Genomic DNA, 24,378 nt, shown 5'->3' with positions numbered 1-24,378 from the left:
TATCCTATTATTGTCTGTCTCCCCTGTGGAATATAAAGCATTCGAGAGCAAGGGTTTCGTTCGTTTTGCTCACAGCTGCCTCCACAAAGCTCAGAGCAGCGCTGGCAGAGAGAAACCCTCAAGAGACAGTCATTCCTCAGTATCTGCAGGGACGGGTTCCAGAACCCCCAAGCATACCCAAATCTGAGGATACTCAAGTCCCTCATATAAAATGGCATAGTATTTGCATATAACCTACACACATCCTCCTATATACTTTAAATATCTCTAGGTTACTTATAATACCTAATACAAGGTAAATGCTATATAAATAGTTGTTATACGTTACTCTTAGGGAATAATGGCAAGGAAAAAAGTCTGTATATGTTCATTACAGATGCAAGTTTTTTCCAAATATTTTGTTTGTTTTGGTTTTTTTGTTTGTTTGTTTTGTTTTTTTTGAGCGGAGTCTCGCTCTGTCGCCCAGGCAGGAGTGCAGTAGCGCAATCTCAGCTTACTGCAAGCTCCGCCTCCCGGGTTCACACCATTCTCCCGCCTCAGCTTCCCAAGTAGCTGGGACTACAGGCACCCGTCATCATGCCTGGCTAATTTTTTTGTATTTATTTAGTAGAGACGGGGTTTCAGCGTGTTAGCCAGGATGGTCTCCATCTCCTGACCTCGTGATCCGCCCGCCTCGGCCTCCCAAAGTGCTGGGATTACAGGCGTGAGCCACCGTGCCCGGCCTCCAAATGTTTTTGATCCTTGGTTGAATCCACCAATGCAGAACCCACAGATGTGGAGGGCTGACTGTGTATTTTTTTGAATAAATGAATGAATAAACAGTTTTATCACCTCAGCCAGTCTTCATCGCAGAAGACATGAACTAGGTCTCAAACTCCTACACAGGGTTGAGAGTGTGCATTTCCTAATAAAGTCATTTGCCGCCTTTAGTCCAGAAAAAAGTGTTTCATCCTTTGGGTCCTCAGTTTCCTCATCTATAAAATGAGCCCTTCTTTCCTACGAGAACCATGGTACCAGAGGCAGTGAAAGCCCCCATGTTCCTCCCTGCAGGACCGTACCAGCAGCACTTATCAGCAAGACCCACTTTGCTCCATGATCCCTCCTCCTTCCCCTCAGCCCCATCCCCCCATGGGAAACAATGGGTGGTCCCACCACAGCCTCCTCCATACATTTCTGGATCTCCACCACCTCGCTGGGATACAGCTCCACCTCCAGACGTCCATCAGCCTGGTTCTTATCCAGCCAGCGGTTGGCGGGAAAGGTATACTGCTTGCCTTGACGGGGCACACGGATCTGAATGCTGCCCAGGAACCAGCTGGCATGCATGCCGGTGCTATCGTGCCCAATCACCAGCCGGTTGATCTGAAGGAAACCCGAGTGAGGGTGAGCAAGGAGCCAGTGTGTAGAAACCTCCATGCCCCCATCCCTACCTCCCAAACACCAGCAAAAACAGCACTACTCAACCCAGGTCTCCAGTCCCCAGGAGAGGGAAGATCCATGGAAGAGTTGGGGTCCCATTCCTGCCCCATCATCAGTCAGCTGGGGGGCCAGGGCATCACCTCACCTGCCTGGAGCCACCATTCTCTTCTCCTAAGCCCAGCACACCTCCCAGGGCCATGGTGAGAAACAAGAGGGGAGTGGAGGTGACAAGAACTTTGAAAGCTCCACTAGTACTTAATCACATTAGGTCATGGCCACGTGAGAAAGCAAATGTTTAAAATGTTTGCCATCACCTTCCAATCACTGTGTTATTGATTTGGTTTGGTTTTGAACAATACACAGTTGTATATATTTCTGCATTTCTTCAACATACCCATCCTGAAGGTGACAGAATATCACCCATCCTGAAGGTGACAGACTATGCAGGCAACCTCTCAGTACTCTGTGGTTCTGTAACCAATTCCTCTCACTCTTGGACCCAAGGAACACTTTTCTTTTTCCAATAACACTCTATAATTGCTTTGTGATTTTGCATTTTAACATCTTTGCCCCCATGGGCAACATAGAGGGGAGCGCAGATGATCATATCACCATCCTTATATGTACTTGGTTTTTCAATGTTTGGATTGCTTTTATGTTTTTTTCTTTTTGAAATACTGTATACAGAGCAATTTTAACATCAGATGGAATTATCAGATGGCCTTTGAGAACCCTTGCAGCCCTCAGATTCTCTCTGTGATGGTTTGAAGAGGTGACATTAGCCGTGAGTCTGGTGCCAAAAGGCCAGATTTAGAAAACTGTCCATGCAGGCCTGCTCTCTCTCTTCTGAGTCCTAAGTGCCTCTTTGCAGCTGGTAATGGCAACAATGTCAGAGTTAAGCGCATGCAGCCAGTCCCATGGAATTGTCAGAAGAAAACCAGCTAAGCTTACAAAGCCTGAGAGCCCTCTGGGTGCATGTCAAGGGACAGGGAAGAGTTTTGTTGTTCTTCTATGGTGCTAGGACTGTGAAAGTCCCAGGGAGGGATTGACTGAAAGGGTAAAGACAGGGTAGGTGTCTGATATGACTGGATGCTCCCTAAGGGCAGGCACTAGCTCAGTTCTACAACACTTCACACCTGACATAGACTAATTGTCCAGTAGCATTTACTGAGCACTTAGTATGAGCATGTGGGTGTTATGCACATATTTAATGCTAATAACAACCCCATTAGGATCCCATGTTGTTATGAATGAGAAAATAGAGGCAAACAGAGGTTTAATAACTTACACATGGCAGGTAAGTGGAAATGGGTCTCAAATATGCAGTTGGCAGCCAGAGCCCGTGCTCTCAACCTCTTGGCCACACTGCTTGTTGAGGGGATTTCAGAAACTCAGGAAGAAGCTTAAATGCCCCCCCACTGCCGCCCTACTCTTCCTAGAGGTCTCATTTATGCACCAGCTGCTGCCCAAAATCCTTTAGTAAAGGGAACAGCATTTTCACTCTGCAACTATTGATTAAGCTTAAAATGTAAATACATTTTGATAAATGAAAACACTGATTTAAGTTCATTAACCTCAAGGTATAAATGACTGACATGAGATCTTTCCCTTTTGTAGAGTTTTGATGGGAGAAGAGATTCCTAGGACCTGAAATAGGGTTGGACTCCCAGAGATGGAAGGGGCAGGAAAGATGAGGTTCCAGGTAGAGGGCTTTTTACCATCTCCATTTCCACCAAGCCACACCCTGGGAGCAGCAAGTAGGAATGCAAATCCCAGCTCAGTCATTTCTAGAGACATCCTCAATCCTCAAGTCTAAGATTTAGAACTGTGTTTCTCCAGGAGATGTCAAGGAATATTCTTACCTTGGCCGAACTCTAGCCAGGCTCCTGAACCCTTTCTCAACTGAGCCTCAATCTTGGCCTATAAAGACTTGAACAAAACACTAACATAGTTTCTAACAGCTCAAGGTCACATCCCTAGGGTGACCCTAATCCCCCTTACTGTGCCTGCCTTAGAAAACTCAAGGCTGTCAAAATAATTTACTGTTGGTTCCAGCCAGCACCTGAGGGTAGGGCTTCTGTCTGCCAGACTCTTGTAGGATAGGACCCTCATACCATAAAGCATCAGTTAGCAAACCCAGATGGGTTCCACAACCCACATGGGCTGACCTCCCCATTACTGCTTTTTGTGTTTTTCCCCTGACTCTACTGAGCCCCTGATTACCCTCCCCCTATTCCCTCATCCTCCCTTTAAAGAGGCTTGCAAACCTCTGCACAAACCTAAGTTGGATTCAGTTCACACTGGCCTCTTTTCCTGATTGTGGTGGTAGATTACTGATTAAAGTCTGTCCTTGCTGCTTTACTGTTCAGCTTTCTCTTTGATGAAGTGCTTAGACCTCTTGCAGCAGAGATAACTGGAGCCTTGATCTGGAGGCTCTTGGGTTCCATCTCCCAAGGCAGAATCTCTCAGGTGTGGACCAAAAGTATGCACTGAAACAAGCTTCCTGGACCCAATTCTGATGCACATTCAAGTTTGAAATTAGGAAGTATTTTTAGCCCCTTTTCTTAGTCCTCCCTTCTCTTTTCCTTCCCTGCATTCAGTGTCTCCTTCTCCAGTGTCTGTGACCCAGGTACATTGGTCCTGGATATGTAGGTAAATAAAATGTTGAGGTAACACCACTAAAAATACACATTCTAGCCCCAAAAAGGCTCTGGAAGCATCACCACTGTTTACATATCTTCAGCTGCTCTAGGTCACAGCTGAAAAACAACATACCTCACTCATTATTCCCAAGTGGGCTTTTTTTCTTCAAAACGTGTTTACCCCTATGTACATGAGTGTGTGTGTGATTGTGTGTGGACATATGTGTGGACACGTGTGTGGACATATGTGTGGACACATGTGTGAATATGTGTTGGGGAATGGGTGGGATGATGTCACATGGTCTTGGGAAGGAGACTTACAGTTCCAATGTTCAGGGTCTCGAGGGTGAACTCGTCCACCCGGCCACGTTCAAAGTAGTCTTTGAGGTTGTTGTCGGAGACAAGAAGAACTTGCTTGATGGTGTCAGATTTATCCCCATAGAGCTTGATGTAGACTCTAGAATCCGTGCTGGCCCCAGAGACATCCCCAGTCTTCAAGCTGATGTGATAGCGAAAGTCTGAACAGCCCAAAGCAGAGGGAGGAAGGGAAGGGGTTAGTGCAGGGGGTGACAGGAAGCAGGATGCCTGTATAGGAGGGCAGCCTGGAGCTGGAAGCTTGTGGGGAACACAGGCTGGGAATTGAGAATCCAGGCTCCTGCTCTAAGCAGCCCTGCAACTTGGGGCAGGGGTTCCTTCCATCTCTGTGAGGTCTCCTCAACCACAAAAGCAGAATTCTAGTAGGTTCTCTGTCTGCTCCAGAAGGTGTGAATGGGCTGAGAGCAGGAAAGTGTGTAAATCACAAGCAAGAACATCAAAATGTAAGAGCCTGAAAGGATCTCCCACAATCATCTGATCTAGCTTCTCTGACAGTGGACAAGGAAACTGAGACAAAGGAAGGATCGATCTTTCCAGACATTGTCTAGAGTATTATACACACAGTATTATTGCTAAGGATTCTGACCTCAGTTTCACAAGCAAGGAATCTGAGCCTCAGAAGGTCATGTGTTTGGTGTAAGATGGCAACAGTGAAGAGGTCGCCAGCCAGGAGTGAAGCCCTCTTGAAGCCCCCTGCTTTTCACTGGGCTACCACGAGGGTGTCACTCCATTTTATCAGCCAGGAAGGTCTGCATTATCTGTCTTAGGGATAAAAACACCCGAGGAAAAGGTGAGTCCTGAAATAATACAAGGCAAGTCCCCAAGTCCTCCAGGCTTGTCCCTGGGTGTGTGTGTATCTTGGGCAAAGAGGAGGAAGCACTGGAAAGGTGAGTGATGCTCACTCCCAGGCCTGCCACTCACTGCCACCGTAGGGTCCTCCCACTAGGAAGAAGGATTTGGAGAAAGTCAGCTGAGCACACCCTGCCTGGGGTCCAGCCCTGGAACTAGATCAGCTCCATTAGTTCCACCCAAGGGCACTTGAGGAAATGGCTTCTCTTCTTGCTGAAAGATGTAGTAGCAGAAACTGGGAAGGAGACCTCTTTCTTATACTATTTTCCAGCTAAACCAGGGATGCCCAATCTTTTGGTTTCCCTGGCCACACTGGAAGAAGAAGAATTGTCTTGGGCCACACAAAAAATGTGCTAATACAAATGATAGCTGATGAGTTAAAAAAAAATCGCAAAAAAAGCTTTATGTTTTAAGAAAGTTTACAAATTTGTGTTGGACCGCATTCGAAGCCATCGTGGGCCACACGTGTGCAGGCTGTGGATTAGACAAGCTTGATCTAAATGCTTTCAGAGGCTCTGACTGAGGAAGCAGGGGGTCAGGAGGTCCTGTCCACATGGTGAAATCGGGGCTTGCTGGAGTGGGAAGGACAGTGACATAGACAGAGATACCCTGGGTACTGGTTCCAGCTCCATCACTGACTACACAACTGGGTTTGCTGGGGTTGTGGAGGGGGAAGAGGGGTCCCCTTACCACAGGCATGGGTCATCTCCTTTCCTGGGTTCCTTCCCGGATCTTAAATTCTGTAACTCTGAGACCAGAAATGGGACACTCTGGTTCAAACTCTGCAGTCTAACCTTAGAAAAGGTCAGATACATATATCTTTAGCTGCTGGGTGTCGTGGCTCATGCCTCTAATCCCAGCACTTTGGATGGCCAAGGTGGGTGTTTTCTTGAAGGGCTTAGCTGAGGGAAGACCCCTGTTTCACCAAGGGCACACCCAGCACCTGGTCATCAGGACAACTCACTCTTCAGTGTCGCATTGCTGTCACTGGGTAGCAACTCTCGGACCAGCTGCCCATCGTCCTTATCCTTGTCCAACCACCTGGTGGGCAAATGGGGGGATGTTAGCTCTTTGGGTGGTGCAGGCAGACAATCAAAGCTTCACCCATTCATGCAGAGTCACTAGGGAGACCTAGAGCTTTGACTTTAGCAAAGTAAAATGATTCTACGGGAGCATCTAGCAAAGCATCCTAGCCTGGAGTGGGAAAGGAGGACTTCCCAGAGGCGGTGGTGTTTGGCTGAGATTGGAAGGAGGGCAGGGAACTCCTTGGGGAATGGGTGGAGATGATGTCACATGGTCTTTGGAAGGAGACCAGGAGAAAAGGGAAGAGTATCCCAGAGGAAACAACATATCCTGGGATGGAATACAGCCTCCAGGAGTTGAGACAAGATCATGTGGATGGATGCAGTGAGAGCTCGCAGAGGAGGCTGGAGAGGGGACAGGTCACATGATGTAGGGCCTTGGCAATCACTGTCAAAAGTCTGTCCTGAAAGCCATCATTAGCATAGAAATCAAGCATCTCTTTTTCTAAAGGCTTTCCATCCTCACGGCACTGTACTGAGGGCTCTGGGGTGGGGAGATGGAAGAGAAGATATGCTAGGATACATAAGGCCCAGTCCAGGCTGTCGGCAGCCTACTTAAGAAGACAGGATAGACCAGCTGAGGCACTGAAGACCAAGACAAGGATAGGTATTGGACCAGAGTAAGTTGAGGGAAATGAGAAGGGCTCAGTGATCTGAGTCCTCAGGGATAAATGAAAATTGCCTTCCAGGAGAAGCTGGAGTTGTACCCTGCAGGGCTGCAGATTGATAGCTGTGACTCTTCAACATGTTGGAGTGAGCCATGGTCCCATCTCTCTGCTGGTCATCCACCAGGGGGAAAGGTATGGGGCAATTTACCTGAAAAGCACCTACACACTGGGCACAGAGACTCAGCCTGAGAAATCAATCATGCAAGCATGAGTTTTCTACGCTTCAGCACTCAGGATGGTTTATGATGGGGCCCATGGCAGAATAGACACCGTTCATTGTTCCCCAGGATATTGAGGAAAACAAGACATTTGCCTCTCAACCAAACCACCTCCCATTTGTCTATGTCTTGGTGCTGGTCTTTGCAGCCCACTCCATTACCCTACTGAGAGGGAGGCAACTCCCTGGCTACAGAGCCCGTAAAAGCCAAGGCACTAATTCCTCCATAGTCTCCCTGGCATGGAGCTCAGGCCTCCCCAAACTGCAGTACTCTCTGCTAATAGACCACTCCTCTCCCCAAGGCTGACAGAGGAAATGCTGTGGTCTCTCCCAAACCTTCTCTTTCACCCTCCTTCCCAAAACACAAGATCCGACATTCCCAGGAGACCTTGCTGTCAGTTGGCTATTAGCTAACACTAAAATATAAGCCGACAACTAGGCTGTTACTTTTCCCAAGGGCTTTGGTGCTGTGAATCTAGAACGCAAGAAAACCATTGGAGACTCCAAGACATGAGGATACAATGGTGAAATCCTAGGCATTGATGACAGGGGAATTTGGGAACTCAGGGCTTCTAGAGTCCCTGAAATCAACCAATTAAGAGCCTCCCATTCTGTCTGCCTGGCTGAGGTCACCCTGGCATGGAGACTGCAGAGGAGAAGGTTGTGAAGCAGGCCTGGGCACACATTCACAGGGCGGGGAAGTGTGGAGAGTCAGCAAGCCCTCAGTCATCTGAAAATTCTACCTGTGCTCCCCTCATTCTCCACGACTTATCCACCCCCAGCCCCTCCCCAGCAGCAAAAGGAAACCATGACTTGTCATTTTGTTTCCACCTAAATACTTTCAGGGTATTAATAGATATTTCCAAATATAGCCAGTTTCTTTCAGCTTCAAACACTTCAGCCCAGTTTCAGAGTGAGATGTTGCTAAAAGGATAAGTCAGTCTGGTGGTGATTTTATTACTCTTTCTCTGAGCTCACAGGCATGTGTGTGTGTGTACACACACACATACACACACACCTGATCCGAGCAGAAATTCTGATAAACAGACCTAGTTTGTCCTGCTCTCCAACAGAGTTAAAATAACAGCTCAGGTGAAGAAAGAAGCAGTGTGCATGCTCAGGCTCCAGTTCCTGATTTTTCCAAGTCCCCTGGGTCCTGAGTTGGCAAATGTCATCACTACATGTGTCAGCAAGACATAAGAACCCATTTTCTTAAAAAATGCATGCACTGTTAAGTGTTTGGGGGCAGGGAGGACTCTGGGGTGTTTGAGGCCTCTGCTCCTCTCCCGCCCAGCCATCAGCATCATCGGTATCACTGTGTCTTTAATGGGCTCCTTTCGAACTGCAATACCCTCAACCTCACCATAAGATACATGCCGGCCAGGAAGATGCAGAAGACCAGACAAGGGATTGGGTCAAAGTCACACAGCAGGTGGGCGGCTAGACTTCTGGTTCTGAGCTCCCCCAGCACCATGTATGTGACAATGCAGTGTGCACACACCAACTTCTTCCTCTTCCCCTTTCCGGGCTCCCTCTCCTGGCCTGCCCCAGAGCTCCGCCCGCTGCTCTCTTTATACATGCTCTCCCTAAAGGATCCCCTGCAGTTCCCTAGCTTTAAATTTTAGCTCTATGCTCTCATTCTCTGAATTCATTTCTCAAGGCCCAACTCTGTATTGAAAACCGAACACATCCCAACTAGACCTCCAGAGTCCAACCTTGTCCCCACCCCTCAGTTCTCCCTCCCCAGGATCCCCATTTCAGTGAACGGCATGACCTTCAACCCACCTATCAAAGGCAAAAGTCTGGGGCTTTCAGTTCTAGCTCTTTCTCTGTCTCTTATGGGCAAGGCCCATGAACTGTCCCTCCAGGGTCCTCTCTGGTGTACAATAAGCCCCTTCTCACCACCTTCACTGCCACCACAAAGGGCCAAGCTGCCATGTGGTGAACTGAATTGTGTCCCCCCACCCCACCCTATCCCATTCATACATTTAAGTCCTTAACCTCCACTACCTCAGAATATGACCTTGTTTGGAAACAGGGTCATTGCAAACGTAACCAAATTAAAATAAGGTAATTAGGGTGACTCCTCATCTAATCTGACTGGTATCCTCATGAAAAGGGAAAATTTGGACACAGATACATAGAGAGGAAGATGCTGTGAGGAGGCACAGAGAGAAGGTGGCCAATCACAAGCCAGGGAACTCCCAAGGCTGCCAGGGGCGAGGACAGAGGGCTGAGTCAGATCCTTCCCTAGCGCCTTCAGAGGGGCGCAGCCTGACTGACACCTTGATTTTGGACTTCTGACCTCCGAAACTGTGAGACTTTATGTTTCTGCCATTTAAGCCACCCAGTCTATGCGCTTTGTTACAGCCCTGGAACATGAACAAATGCCGTCATCAACTCCCCAAAACCTCCTGCTGGTCTCCCCTCCTCCTCCCTGGGCCCTGTCCTAACCCCAGAGGCCAGACGGCCTTCCTCACATGTAAGAGGCTCCCTCGCCCTGCTGGACAGTGGCCTCTGTCTACCTGCCTGTCTTGCTGGACTCCAGAACACTCTAGTCCTTTCCCCTGGTGCTCGCCTCTTCATTCCACGGGAGGCCGGCCTCAACGTTCCTCTGCAGACAGGCCTTCCCCATCTCTAGTCCCCGCTCCAGCCCCTGCACCGTTGTGTGTTTCCACCACGCCACTCTTCACAGTGTGTCATTCTGGCTTTATTCACTTGTTTTTTGTCTAGTTTCCCTGTAGACTATAAACTCCATGAGGACAGGGAGTAAATATATAGTAGGTGCTTAATAAATATATTTTGAGTGGATAGGAATAAAACAATGCAAGCTCTTCCATCTGGCATCCAGCCAGTTAGCCTCCGATCCAGGATGGGGGTGAAAATGCCGGTGATGACTTGAAACGAGGCTGTACTCTTCCCCCACATCCCACTTCCCCTATGGCTTAGGAGACTGAGGGTTCACACTCCATCCTCTCCCACCCCAGCCTTCTCACTCCTTCCCCACATGCCAGGCACCCCTTGCCAACCTCTGGATGAGCCACCCCCTCAGCCCCTTACTCATGCCTCATGCCATTTCTTCAGCCTAGGTGGCCCACCCTCCCTTTTCCTCTCCCTCTGTCCACTCTCTGATCTCCCTTCCAGGCCCAGGTGCAGTTCCATCCCTTCCTGGATGCCTGCCTGGCTTGCTCTCTGTTAGTGCCACTCACTTGGAGTTGCCTACATTACTTACCTTTTCAATGTAATTCCTTGTAATATGAACAGTGGCTATATGTAGAAGACTGTAGCGCCCTTTGTCATTGACAAAATCTGTTTCGCAATCATTGACCTATGGAGCCCTCCCAGCGGCCCTCCATGACTGGGAAACTACTGGGCCTAGGTTGGTGCGGTGGTAAGTAATTCAGCTGCAGCAGATGTGCGCCTGTGTGTGTGCACCTGTATGCACAGGCATGCACGTGAGTACATCTGTGTTCATGGTAAAAGGAAGAGCAACACACTCATTGCTGGGCAGCTGTGCAACTCACTCTCATCCACTCAAAGGAGGGCTGTCCTCAGTGTAGCTACCCTCGCAGAGCCCTGGACCAGCCCTAATAAAGTGGACACATAGCAACTCATCTCTACATATAGAACTCAGCCCTAGAACTAAGATTTGCAGAACCAGGTCAGTCCAAGGCCCCAAATCAATCATACAGTGTGCATTCTCCAGATGTTGCCACGTAAAATGTGGAGGGCCACCAGGATGACATGAAAAACACTGGTATTGCTCATTCTAAAATCTCTCTATCAGGAACTTCTTTAAGTCAATGGGAACCCAAATGCTTAAGCAAAAAGAGAAAGGAAACTTTATCTCACGAGTAAATTGCAGAAAGGAAAACAAAGTAAGATACCTTGAAAAGAAGTTAACAGGGGAGAGGTATGGTCAGAAAGCTATTTAAATTAAAAACTATTAAAAAAAAAACCCTTTTGATTTAAAAGTTTAATTCAATCTGCAACTAACTCTCTGAAGTAACTTACACTTAAATTCAGGAATTGCCAAATTTTATCATGAACAAGCACCCACATTTTGGTGCTTAAATAGAGGAAACTAGCAGCACTCTAAGGGGTGAGGGGGGAATGCGAGGCTCAGGTCTAAGCACCACCAGCAAGGCCACCTCTTTCTTCCACCAGCTATAGCCTTAAGCCAGTGTTTTGCTTGCTGGTCGTGGTGGTAGTAGAACTGGGTCTTCCCAAAACGCAGGGACCATAACCTAAGCTGGAGAAAAGACCAGGAGGCAGAACGCGTACCTGAGACAGGGGAACTCCACGTTGTCGCTCTCAGGCTGCCCTTCCTCTCTCACCAGCACTCTGTCCAGGTACCAGCCACTGCCAGAGCCTTTGCCATCGTGTCTGATCCTCACCCGCCTCACATTCCGCATGGTGACGGACTCGATAGTGAACTCGTCAGCCTTGTTGGGGGAAACCACAATGACAGTTGGATGGTGGCTACCCCAGGACCCAAACACCAAGGAAAGACATAAGCTCAGATATCAGCTGATGGGTTAGGCAACTCATCTTTCACACATGGGACAGGAGCTACCTATAAAGAACAGGTCACACCCACCCCCAATTTCTCCCACTGGAATATCATCCAATGTCAAGTTTCCAGCAACTGAGAGCTGCACTTTTTGGTGAAACAATGGCTGTTCTCTGTGATCTCCTTTCAAAAGGCAGCTCCCTCTGGGAAAATAAACAAGCTGTTATCAGTCCCCAATCATTTATCATGAGCTAATCCCTTGGCAAATCTCCTCTGGCTCCTTGCTCTAGAGTGATACTGGGCCCCTTCCAAGGAGGGAAATGATTAGAATTGATTACGGGGACTAAGTGGTCTTGCTAATTGTGTAGTTTTGCCCACCACGGAGGCAGCATAACTGCAGTAGGGGCAACAGAGTTTCCAAGTGTACATGAGCACACCTGGGAGCCTTCAGGGACAGAAACACTGAAGGTGGGATTGATGGACAAAGGCGTCAGAAGATGTAGGAGGAAAGAGTAGGGAAGGCTGAAGAGAAAGGTGGGTGGGTGGGAAGGAGAGAGGAAATTTAAAGTTATGTGAAGTAAAGGCATCGCTACCTCCTCTCCTCAAATGAACCTGAGTCCACCCACAACATCCTGCTCAGATTATTTTTGCCACTGCAGCCTCCAAATGGCCATGATCCCAAGAATCGAGTCAGCCTGGATTGGCCTCAGAGAGAGGCCTTCACTGGAATTCCAGGGCTTTCCCTGACCTCACCAAGGAAGAGGTGGCAGAGGAAGGAGACAGAGCAGTCATCTGCAAATCTCTTCACCCTGGTGAGCTCCCTTGGCCTCACTTTACTGCAACAACGACTCTGTACTTAGCATCCACTGTGTGCTGTGGGCCAGGTCTGATCTCAGAGATGGTACATCCACTGCCCCTAATACTCACAACAGCCAGTCACAGATAGGCATCCTTTCCCTATTTCAGGCATGAGGAAACTGAGGCTCAGGAGAATGAAGCAGGTAGCCCAAGGCTGGGTTTGCCTCAAACTTGCCTAGCTCTTTCCCCACTGCTTCCACAGCCTCCCCAGAACACCCATGTGATGGTTGGGGAAACAGGGGAAACACCCAACACAACTGCAATGAGGCTAGCAACAGAAGCAAGCTCTCCCACCCCATCGTTAGGGTCTTTCTTGATTTCTCTTTCCTAAAGGTCATGAACAAGATGCCTGAAGTGGTCATGCCATGGGGGAGAATGCCAAGTTCCCACATTGGCCCCTGGGGGCCCAGCCTTTCTCCAGCCTGGGTCCTCTAGTCCACAGTGCCCGGCATCCTTCCCTCTCTGCCCACCCCTGAGGTAAGAAAGATGCTGCTGCTGCTTCCCAGTGTCTTTCTGTTCTGCTCTCTTCTCAAAGCTCAGGGGTGGGGGAGGACCATAATCCCTCCAAGGTGGCTCTTCAACTCCCTGCTGTACAGTCCCAGGAGTCTAACAGGTGTCCATGCATGTTAGTGAATGAGGGTGGGCCAGATACTCAGGGACCAAATACACTAGGCATTGCTGTGCCCTCCCAGTGGCTCTGCTGGGATTCCCTGGTCCCCTGCCCCCTTACCCAGAGTGAGGCTCCTGATGACTGAGGCCCCAGGACCAGCATCAGCTCAACTTTAACAGGGCAGGGAAGACAAGGGAACATGGGAACTGGGAGGACAGGGATGAGTGGGGCACATTGCTGTAACTTACATTGCCCTTTTCAAACAGGTCTGTGTTATTCCTGCAGTTGTAGAGCAGCCGTTCCCCTGTGTCCCCCACGTCACCAAAAAGGCAGAGATAGACGTTGGCATCGGTCCCAGCACCTTCAAGTTCACCTGTGCACACAGTCACACGGTACCGGGCCACTGGCAGGCAGAGAGAGGGACACCATTGCTGACAGCCCCCTGCTTCCTATCCCTAGCCCTGCGGCTCCCACTTCTAAGCTTTGATTCCTCCTCTCCTTCTAGTTCTCATCTGGGCTGACCTTCCCTCTTCCTCCCAACTATCTAAATCCTACCACACACCAATCAAGAGCTGAGTCATCCCCAAGTCTCTTGGCCTAGGCCCTTGGTCCTTATAGGTATATGGATTCCATTTAAAGCCATGGGATCAAATGAGACAGACAAGAGTTTCCCAATCCTGTCAATTATCAGTATCCTCTGGGAAACTTTTAGAAGAATTCAGATTCCTGAGCCTAGCTTCAGACTTCTCAAATCTGAATTTCCAGAGCTCAGTCTACTAAACCTGAATTGCTTCCAAGTTTTCCTGGGGAACTTTGATGGAGCTGGCCAGTTTGCCCTCAATTCCATCCATCCCAGTAAACCCTTTTGCCTTAGGCTGTTCTCCAACTTCTATGTGTTCTCAAGAAAGATAACTTTTCTCCATGAACAAGAATTGTGTCTTCTTCTTTTCAGAACTCCCACTGATAATGACATGCCAGGAAGCAGAGAGAAAGGCATGAAATGCAGTCACTGTGGGAAGGGCAGCAGCTTCTTCCCATGTTGAAAATGTACTGTGGAGGGGGCAGACCTGCATCCCTTCACGCCCAGCCCTCCTTCTCACTTAAAATAAGCTGAAAAGTAAAATGCATCCATTCATTCACTTATTCACCCCAAATCGGTTTAATGTTAATGGTACCCCAAAACAAATCGGTTTACTGAAGCCTAGTAGGTGTCAGGCACCATTAACAGTACAGGAATTCCGATGTTAGAGTTAAGAGTAAAAGTAGAGAGGAGCAACGGAAAGTAAAATCACAAATTATGAACAAGAAAATGTTTTTGTTATATCTGTAACTAAGATAATACAGTGGAGGGACGTCTTGGAGTGGTAAGGAGTGGAGTGAGGGAATATAAATTATTTAGAGATGCAGAAAAGGTGACTGCAAGGAGGTAATGTGTGACCTATAAAGTTAGAGAATTCTGGCAAGTGCAAAGGCCCCTGTGTGGACATGCCCAGTGTATGTTCCAGGAACAGGGAGAAGGCCAATATGGCTGGAGTAGAAGGAATGGGAAGGTATATGAGATGAGGCCCAGAGGTGGACAGGAGCTGGATACATGGGGTGTAGCAGGTCAAGGTAAGAAGTGTGGCTTCCTTTTTATTTTTAATTTTAATTTCTGTACAGCGGAAAGCCATTGGAGTGCTTCAAGCAAGGAAGTAACTTGATCTGGTCTATGTTTTAAAGAGTACTCTAGCTGCCAAGAAGAACTGATTATACAGAAAGAAGGAGTAGAATCAAAGAGGTCAGTTAGCAGAATAATTATAATAGTCTAGAAGAGAGGATACTAGAATTATAGTAGTCTAGACGCCTAGGACTGGAGGTGCAACAGAAGTGGAGAAAAGTCAACAGATTAGCAATATAGTTTGGATGCTAAGTCTAAAATATACTATTTTGGACACAATAGTTCTTGGTGATGGATCAGATAGGTAATTGCGGAAAAGAGAGAAGTTGTAGGTGACTCCTAGGTTTTTGGCTTGGGCAATTAGGTGGATAGAGTTGCCACTAAGGATTAGGGGAGTCTTGGGAGAAGGACAGGTTTGGAGATGGAAATCAATGGTTCTCTTCTGTTCATTATACATTTGAGCTGTCTATTAGATGTTCAAAAACAGAGGTCAAGATGGCAGCTGAATATGTCTGGAGGGTCAGGATTGGTGACATGACTTTGGTCATCATAGGTATATGGAGTCCATTTAAAGCTATGGGATCAAATGAAATAGCCTATGGTGAAGATATAGACAAGGACTGAAAGAATATTTGAGGAAATAATGGCCAAAACTTCCCAAATTTGATTTTAAAAGCATTAATATACATATTCAACATGTTCAACAAACTCCAAGTTATGATAAATGCAGAGATCTACACCTAGACATATTATAGTCAAACTGTTGAGAGCCAAAGACGAAGAGAGAATCTTGAAAAGAGTAGCACAAAAGTGACTCATCACCTATAATGGAAGCTCAATACAGTAACAGCTGACTTCTCATCAGAAACTATAGAGGCCAGAGGCAGTGGGATGATATATTCAGTGTGCAGATCATTAACCAAGAATTTTAAATCCACAAAAACTACCTTTCAAGGATTAAGAAGAAATTAGGGCATTCCCAGAATATAAAATACTACAAGAATTAATCACTAGCAGATCTGCCAAGAAATATTAAAGAAACCTTCATGTTAGACATTAAACAGTAACTCAAAATCACCTCATAGAATAAATAGTACCAGAAAAAGCAGTGACATAAGGAAATACATAGAAAATGTGCAAATATTTTTTGTTTGTCAATCTTTTCTTCTCATATCTCATATAAATGACAACCGCATAAAGCAGTAAATATAGAGCTGCACCACTAGTGAGCTTATAATATGTAAAGATGCAATTTATATTACAATAATAGCATGAAGGAAGGGGAAGAGAACAAACCTATATTGGAACAAAGTTTTTGTATACTACTGAAATTAAGTTAATATTAATCTGAACTAGATTATTTTAAATTAAAATGGTAATTGTAATTTTCTGGGAAACCACTAAGAAAATCACCCCAAAAATATGATAAAAGAAACAATGAGGGAACAAAAATGGTATTCTGTGAAATATATAAAAGCAGTAAAGAAAGCAGTGAGAATATAAAAATATGTAAGACATATAAGCAGTAAGAAACAAAAAAGATATCACATACAAAATATAGTTAGCAAAATGGCAAATGTCAATCTGAACATATCAGTAATTGCTTTAAATGTATTACATTAAATTTAATTAGTCTAAACATTTCCATCAAAAGCCAGAGTGTGGTGGCCACTCTGCAGAAACAGGGAGAATCCACCCACCCCAAATTTGCTCAGATATCAAGGCTAATGATACTACACATGCACCAAGAGCAAGATTCTATTATTTACATAATGAGGAGTTCTTGGGAGAGCTTGGTGGGCTCTTGAGCAGGTCTAGTAATAGCCTGGGACAGCAGGGAGATTAGGATTTTATGGTAGTCAGGGAGTGAGACTGAGGTGGTGGTTCCTTTGAATGGTCAGGGCTTGTATGGCTTAAACTTTCCACCAGTGTTAAGGAAGGATGATGAGGCTTTCTTATCAGCTGGCCTATATATGAGGCAAAAAGGAAGAGGGCAGTGGTGTAGTTTGAAACCTGCCAGTAGTCAAACATGAAAAAGAAATCAGACTCTACTACACAGAGATTGGCAAAATGGATAATGGATCTAACTATCTTCTATCAACAAAATACACATTTTTCTATTCAAAGACATAAATAGGTTAAAAATAAAAAGGTTACCAATAAAATTGGCTCAAGAAAAAATATACAATCTAAATAGACATGTAAAAAGTGAAAAGATTGATTAAACTGCTAGAAGAAAACAGGAAATTCTTCACAATGTTAGGCTGGGCAAGAATTGTTTAAATAAGACTTCAAAAGCATAGGCAGAAAAAGCAAAAACAGACAAATAATATTACATCAAACTTTTGCCCAAACAAAAAATTCTGCACAGCAAAGAAAACTATTAGTAGAGCAAAGATACAACATACATAATAGAAGAAAATATTTGCAAATTATACATCTGACAAGAGGTTAATATTCAAATATATAAGAAAAACAACTCAACAGCAAAAACAAACAAGCAAACAAATAACTCGATTAAGAAATTGGCTAACTACCTTAACAGACATTTCTCAAAAGAAGACATACAAATGGTTTAGCAGATAGATGAAAAAACAGTTCAACATCACTAATCATCAGGGAAATGCAAATCAAAACCAAAATGAAACATACCATCTTTCTCTAGTTAGAATGGCTATCATCAAAAACACAAAAGAAGTGTTGGCAAGGATGCAGAGAAAAGGGAACACTTGCACACTATGGGTAAGAATGTGAACTAGTATGGCCATTATGAAAAACAGTATGGAGGTTCCTCAAAAAAGTTAAAAATAGAAGAACCATATGATCAATAATACCATTACTGGGTATATATCCAAAAGACATGAAATCAGTATGTTGACGAGATATCTGTACTCTCATGTTTATTGCATCATCCCTACTTACAATAGCCAAGATATAGAATCAACCTAAGTGTCCAATAATGGATGAATGGATAAAGAAAATAGGTATACATACACAATGCAATACGATTCAGCCACGAAAAAGAGGAATAAAATCCTGTCACTTGCAACAACATAGACGAACCTGGAGGACATCATGTTAAGTGAAATAAGTCAGATGCAGAAAGACCAATACCACGTGATTTCACCCATGTGGAATATTAAAAAAAAAAAGAGAGAGAGAGAGAAGTTGATGTCTTAGAGGCAGGGAATCGAATAATATTTTTACCAGAGTAGTTACAAGAGACTGGGGAAAGGATGGGGAGGAGAGGATGGGGAGAAGTTGATCAATGGGTACAAAGTTACAATTAAATGAGAGGAATAAGTTCTGATGTTCTATTATACAGTATAATGACCATAGTTAACAATAAAGACTTGTATATAACAAAATAGCTGGAAGAAATGCTTTTGAACATTCTCACCATAAAGAAATGACAAATGCATGAGGTGATAGATAGGCAAAAAACCCTGATTGGATCATGATACAACATATATTTGTTTCAAAACATTAAATTGTACCCCATAAATACATACAATTACAATATGCCCATTAAAAATAAAATTCCAAATCTTTTAAGTGAAAAGATGAATTCATAATTAAAAACACCTAGCCACAAAGAAAAGCCTATGCCCAGATGTTTTTACTAGTGAATTCTACCAAACACTCAGAGAAGAAATAATACTAATACTTCTCCAACTCTTCCAAAAATAGAAGAGGAGGGAACACTTCTCAACTCATTTTCTGAGGCCAGCATTACCCTGGTACCAAAACTGACAAAATCATAAGAAAACTACAGACCAATATCTCTTATGAATATGAATACAAAAATCTTCAACAAACTATTCACAAAAAGAATTCAGTGACATATCAAAAGAATTATACATCATGACAATGTAGGATTTATCCCAGAGATACAAATTGGTTTAACTGCTGAAAATCAATGTAATTTATCAAATTAATTGAATAAAAAGCAAAAATCACATGATTATCTCAATAAATGTAGAAAAAGCATTTGACAAAATCTAACACCCTTTCATGATTAAAAAAAACCATCAACAAACTAGGAATGAAAGGGAAATTCGTCAACCCATAAATGTTATCTATAGAACACCTACAGCTAACATCATAGTCAATCATGAAAGACTGGTCTGGACACTTTCCCCTTAAGATCAGAAACAAGTCATCTCTTCTATTCAATGTGGTGCTGGAGATTTCAGCCAAGGCAAGTAGGCAAGCAAATATATAAAAAGATCTAAATTGGAAAGGAAGAAGTATCTTATTTATGGGTGACATAGCCATGTATTTATAAAATCATAAGGAATTCACTAAAAAACTATTAGAATAAATGACTCCAGCAAAGTTGTAGAGTACAAGATCAATATACCAAAATTGATTATATTTCTATCCTTTTGCAATGAATAGTCTGAAAGTGAAATTAAGAAAACAGTTATATTTGCAATAGCATCAAAAAGAATAAAATATTTAGAAGTAACTTTAAGAAAATAAGTGAAAAACATACACTCTGAAAACCACAAAATATTTTTTAAAGAAAATAAAGATCTAAATAAATGGAAAAACATCTCATGTTCATGAATTGGAAGACCTAACATTATTAAGATGGCAATACTCCCCAAACTGGTCTGCAGATTCGACACAGCCCCTAACAGAACTCAGCTGACTTATTTGTAGAAATTGACAATCTGATTCTAAAATTCATGTGGAACTGCAAGAGACCCAGAATAGCCAAAACAACCCTGAGAATGAATAATCAAGGAGAAGAACAAGTGTTGACAAGGATGTAGAAAAATTGGAACTCTCATACATTACTAATAAGAATGTAAAATGGTACAGTTATTTTGATAAATAGTTTGGCAGGTTCTCAAAAAGTTAACCAAAGAGCTACCAAATGACCCAGCAAATTCACTCTTAGGTGTATGCCCAAGAGAATTAAAAATATGTCTGCATAAAAACTTGTACATGGATGTTTATGGCAGCATTATTTATAATAACTGAAAAATAGAAACAATATAAATGCTCTTTAACAGTTGAATTTGGTACATCCATACAATGGACTATGATTCAGCAATAAAAAGAACAGAGTATTGATACATGCTACAATATGGACAAATCTTGAAAACACTGTGTTAATTGAAATAAACTAAATTTAAAAGGCCATGTATTGTATGACTCTCTATATACGAAATATCCAGATTAGGCCAATCTATGGAGACAAAAAGTAGATTAGTGGTTGTCAGAGGCGGAGGGGTAAAGCGGGGAAACGGGTATGACTGCTGACAGGTATAGGGTTTCTTTTTGGGGGAGATGAAAATGTTCTGGAATTTCATAGTGGTGAGGGATGCATGATTTTATTAATATATTAAAAACCATTGACTTGTACACTTTAAATGGGTAAATTGTATGGCACATGAATCATATCTCAATATAGCTGTTGTTTTTTGTTTTTGTTGTTTGTTTCTGAGAAGGAGTTTCATTCTTGTTGCCCAGGCTGGGGTGCAATGGCGTGATCTCGGCTCACTGCAGCCTCTGCCTCCTGGGTTCAAGCAACTCTCTTGCCTCAGCCTCCCGAGTAACTGGGATTACAAGCACCCGCGACCATGCCCGACTAATTTTTTTGTATTTTTAGTAGAGACGGGGTTTCACCATGTTGGCCAGACTGGTCTTGAACTCCTGACCTCAGGTGATCCACCCATCTCGGACTCCCAAAGTGCTGGGATTACAGGCATGAGCTACCGTGTCCCATCATAGCTGTTGTTTTTAAAAATGGACATGATTCATTTGTAGTTCATCTAAAATGAAGACAGAGTATACCTAGAATGAGACAAATCACCAGGGAGTTGAATTCAGTGTACAAATTATTTTTTCAGTAATATGACCATTTCATTTGGAGATATGCAGACATCTGAAAAATTAATTTGACCATGAAACATATGAGTACACGAAGATAGAGTGTCTGTTGCAAAAACACTTGTTAGAAAAACAGGCAAAGAACAACTGATGGTACATAGAGGCCTGCCTTGAGCAAAGCTGGTATAGGTAGGCATTTAAACCAAGAGTTAAGATTGAGGAGAAATCTCCTGCCTACCAATATTGTCTCCTAGTAGGGCCACAGCACCTGAAATTTAACCATCATTGTCTTCTCTAATCAACTCTTTTAAAATTCAAATGCTAAATGCTTTCAATCTTCAGCCTTTGTATAAATGAAGTTGGTTCTTTTGTGTGAAGCTCTCAATGGTCCAATGTGTCAACAGTGAGAGGAATGAACAGCTGAAGACTGAAGGTGGAAACATGACACAGCAGGGAAGGAAAGCTCTCAACACCAGGCTGGGGCTGGCTTCACTCTTAATTATGATGAAGGCCAGTTCTGCCTTTTTAGCTATAACTTTTAGGCAATTTCCAGAAGCAAAGTAATAAGGGAATTTAGAAATCCTTTTGCCTGGGAATTCCTATCCCTTTGGTTCTGAGCTCTGAGGTCCCTTTGCTGGGAAGTTCTCAAGGGTCTTGATTTTTATCTAGACACCCCTCTGAAACACCCCAGCCATGGATGTCCCAAGCTCCTTCCTGGCAAGAAGTCTGTGGACAATTAAAAAGAGTTATATTGTTAGACACTAGTAGTGAAAGACTTTAAAGAGATGGGTAAGTACAGAGCCTCTGGTACTTTAATTTTAAAATTACAGCTCTTATTAACGAGAAGCTATGATTTTCTGCACTCGAGTCCAGTGGCCTCTTGCCCACTCATCACTGGCGTGTAATCACTTCTCTCGGAAGTATAGTGGAGAACACGGATCTCATTTATTTTACTCTCATGTAGCTCCTGAGGGACAGCCAAGGTGGAGATAAATTGTGAGCTGGCATGTGTATTGTCCATATCTCCCAGTCTGTGCTAATCAGAACAATCACTCCCAAAAGCCTCTTGGCTCTCAGACATGGCATTAATTGCTTATTTGACTGGCCCTTAATTTGTAAGTAAATCAGAGATACACAACTTCAAACTCAGAGAATTGATTTTAAATTGGTATTTACTCATTTTACATGAGTCCAAAACTCTCCTCTTAAGGGACTTCCAGGACATCTTCACACATTACACATTTCACACTGGTACCAGCTGGGAAAATGAAGCATTGTCACCAGCTCTATTTACTGTTACAAAGCATTCCAACCAGAAAAAGGAGATATGAGAACTTGTAGAGGTCAGTGAGGACACAGGGGTGTTCCAAGCATAAGATAAATGTTTGTGGGCCATAAAGAGCAGTTGAGAGAAAGAAATTCAAGTTTGTTTGGGCTCTGAAATACAGCCAGGGACCACCAGAAGACATCAAACTGCCTTATAGCCACAACAGACAGCCCTTCAATCCATACTATCCATATCCATACTATCACCAGAATTATTTTTCTCCTTGAAATGGTTTTTTTAATAGCATCATGGAAGACAACAAAAAAATACCAGCTAGGATAGCCCCACAACTGTACACTGTTAAAAATGTTTACAAGCACATTTTATACATGTAAACTGTAGAGATGCTCTTCCTTGCCATCTCCTCCACCTCCTGACATGGTCTCTCCTTGTCTGTCAAATCCCTCCACATAGAAGACCTAGCTCAAACGTCACTTCATCTGCAAAGTTTGTCCCAACTTTCTGGACAGGAAGCTTATCTCACCACTGTGTTTCCACAGCATTCACACTTCAAGACCTGCCAGTTCCACCTTCAAAATATTTCTTGAATTTATCTTCTACTCTCTGGTCTCCTCTCTCTATCTTATTTCAGAACCTCTTTTCTTCCCCACTGGAGGTCTGATTGTAGGTTTGTCCCTCTGATCCATCCTCCACCCATCTATGTCAGCCCCTGACAGACCAGGAAAAATGTGGGGGGTGGGGGAATAAGTGACAGGTCGAGGGTGAGGTGAAGTGTACCAAGGTCACAAAAGTGCTGGGAGTGCAGGAGCTTGAGTCAGAGGGTGGGGCATGGGTTCAAAGAAGGGACAGTTTCATGGGATGATTCCAAATTAGATGGCAGGGAAGGGCTGGCTAAGTGGGGTGGGCACAGGCCAACAAAGTGGATGAGTGTTGGAGGCTGAAAGAATGACGGTCATGATCCACTCAGTATACCACTGGAGGCTATACGAGCAAACAGCAAACTGTTATGAATGCAGGTTGTTGGCAAACTGACAAACTATGTCTGCCACCCAGAAGGAATGCTGAGGGCAGTCACACCCCAGGAGCGTGACTTGTGATTAGGCACATCTGAAGCCTGTTAGCAATAATGTGAACCTGCGATCAATCAAGCGGCTGACCAATTGTTACCTCCTCCTCCCTGCTCTTTCTACCCAATAAATACGAAGGGCTGTGGAAGCTCAAGGCCCTTACTTGACAGAAGCAAGGAGTCTCCAGGCCCCTTCTTTAAAGCAGATTCTTTTGTTTTTTGTTTTCATTTATCGTTCATCCCCCTTCGTTCAGTCCTGTAGTACCCATCACAGGTGAGCACCAGGATGCAGGTGAGTGGGTGTTCTACACAGACACTGAAAGAAGTAGACAAAGCCTCCTAAGGTTTAGTATGCATACAAATTACTTGGCATGCTTGACAAAATGCATATTACCAGGAATAGCCCTCAAAGTCTCTAATCAGCATAGCTGGTGGTGGGCCTAGGAATCCGTATTTTGATAAACACTTCAGGTAGTTTTGATATAGATGGACGCTTGACTGTACTTTAGGAGATGTTGTTGGTTATAAGCTGAATTGTGCCCATAACCCCAATTTTATTTATTGAAGTCCTAACTCCCCAATAACTCAGAATGTATTTGGAGATAGGGCCTTTAAAGGAGTAATTAAAGTAAAAAGAGGTCATATGGGTGGGGCCTAATCCATTATGACTGGTGTCCTTATGAGAAGAGGGGGTTAGGACCCAGACATGTATACACACAGAGGAAAGAGGACATAAGAAGATGACTGTCTGCAAGTCAAGGAGAGAGGCCTCAGAAGAAAGCAAACCTGCCAACACCTTCATCTTGGACTTCTAGCTTCCAGACTGTGAGACAATAAATGTCTGTTATTTAAGCCACCCTGTCTGTGGGGCTTTGTTTCAGCAACCCTAGCAAACTAATGCACTGTCCCAGGATTATGGCAGGGCATGGTGTCTAGACACTAACCAAGGGATGCATGACACCATCTTTTGTGAAAGAGGGGAAGGGCCAGAGACCAACAGAAATGGCACTGGGCTGGGGTAGAAGGCAATACTGGGAAGAAGTGTGGTGCACGCAAGGATCTGAATGTGCAGAGGGAGTCAGGAGAACACCCCCTTCCATGTGCCCCACAGTTCATGAGGAGGGAAAATAAGGTTCTTAGGGGAAAGTCATGCTTTACTCAAGGCAAAGAGGGGGTAGAAGTAAAGAACATTCCGGACATTACAAATTAAAATAGATTTCTCTTTAGAAAACCTTATCAAAATGGCAATCTACAGGTTGTTTTAAAAATTTAACTAAACAAAAAAGGTTT

General features: G+C 44.2%; 1 protein-coding gene across 1 annotated transcript in view; it reads right to left on the bottom strand.

Moving 5' to 3' along the window:
* LOXHD1 (lipoxygenase homology domains 1) overlaps nt 1–24,378 on the bottom strand; it is a 193,563-nt gene that overhangs the window by 95,417 nt on the left and 73,768 nt on the right. The window contains exons 13-17 of the mRNA XM_011978077.1: nt 13,482–13,636; nt 11,537–11,697; nt 6,250–6,326; nt 4,383–4,579; nt 1,170–1,362 (exon numbers count right to left, since the gene is read on the bottom strand). Of these exons, the coding sequence (XP_011833467.1) occupies nt 1,170–1,362; nt 4,383–4,579; nt 6,250–6,326; nt 11,537–11,697; nt 13,482–13,636 (783 nt within the window). The remainder of the gene's footprint in view (nt 1–1,169; nt 1,363–4,382; nt 4,580–6,249; nt 6,327–11,536; nt 11,698–13,481; nt 13,637–24,378) is intronic.

Source organism: Mandrillus leucophaeus, unplaced genomic scaffold, assembly GCF_000951045.1.
Source record: "Mandrillus leucophaeus isolate KB7577 unplaced genomic scaffold, Mleu.le_1.0 Scaffold189, whole genome shotgun sequence".
Classification (NCBI taxonomy): Eukaryota; Metazoa; Chordata; class Mammalia; order Primates; family Cercopithecidae; genus Mandrillus; species Mandrillus leucophaeus.
Note: the sequence above shows the minus strand (reverse complement) of the source record. Positions and strands in the feature narration are given on the sequence as shown.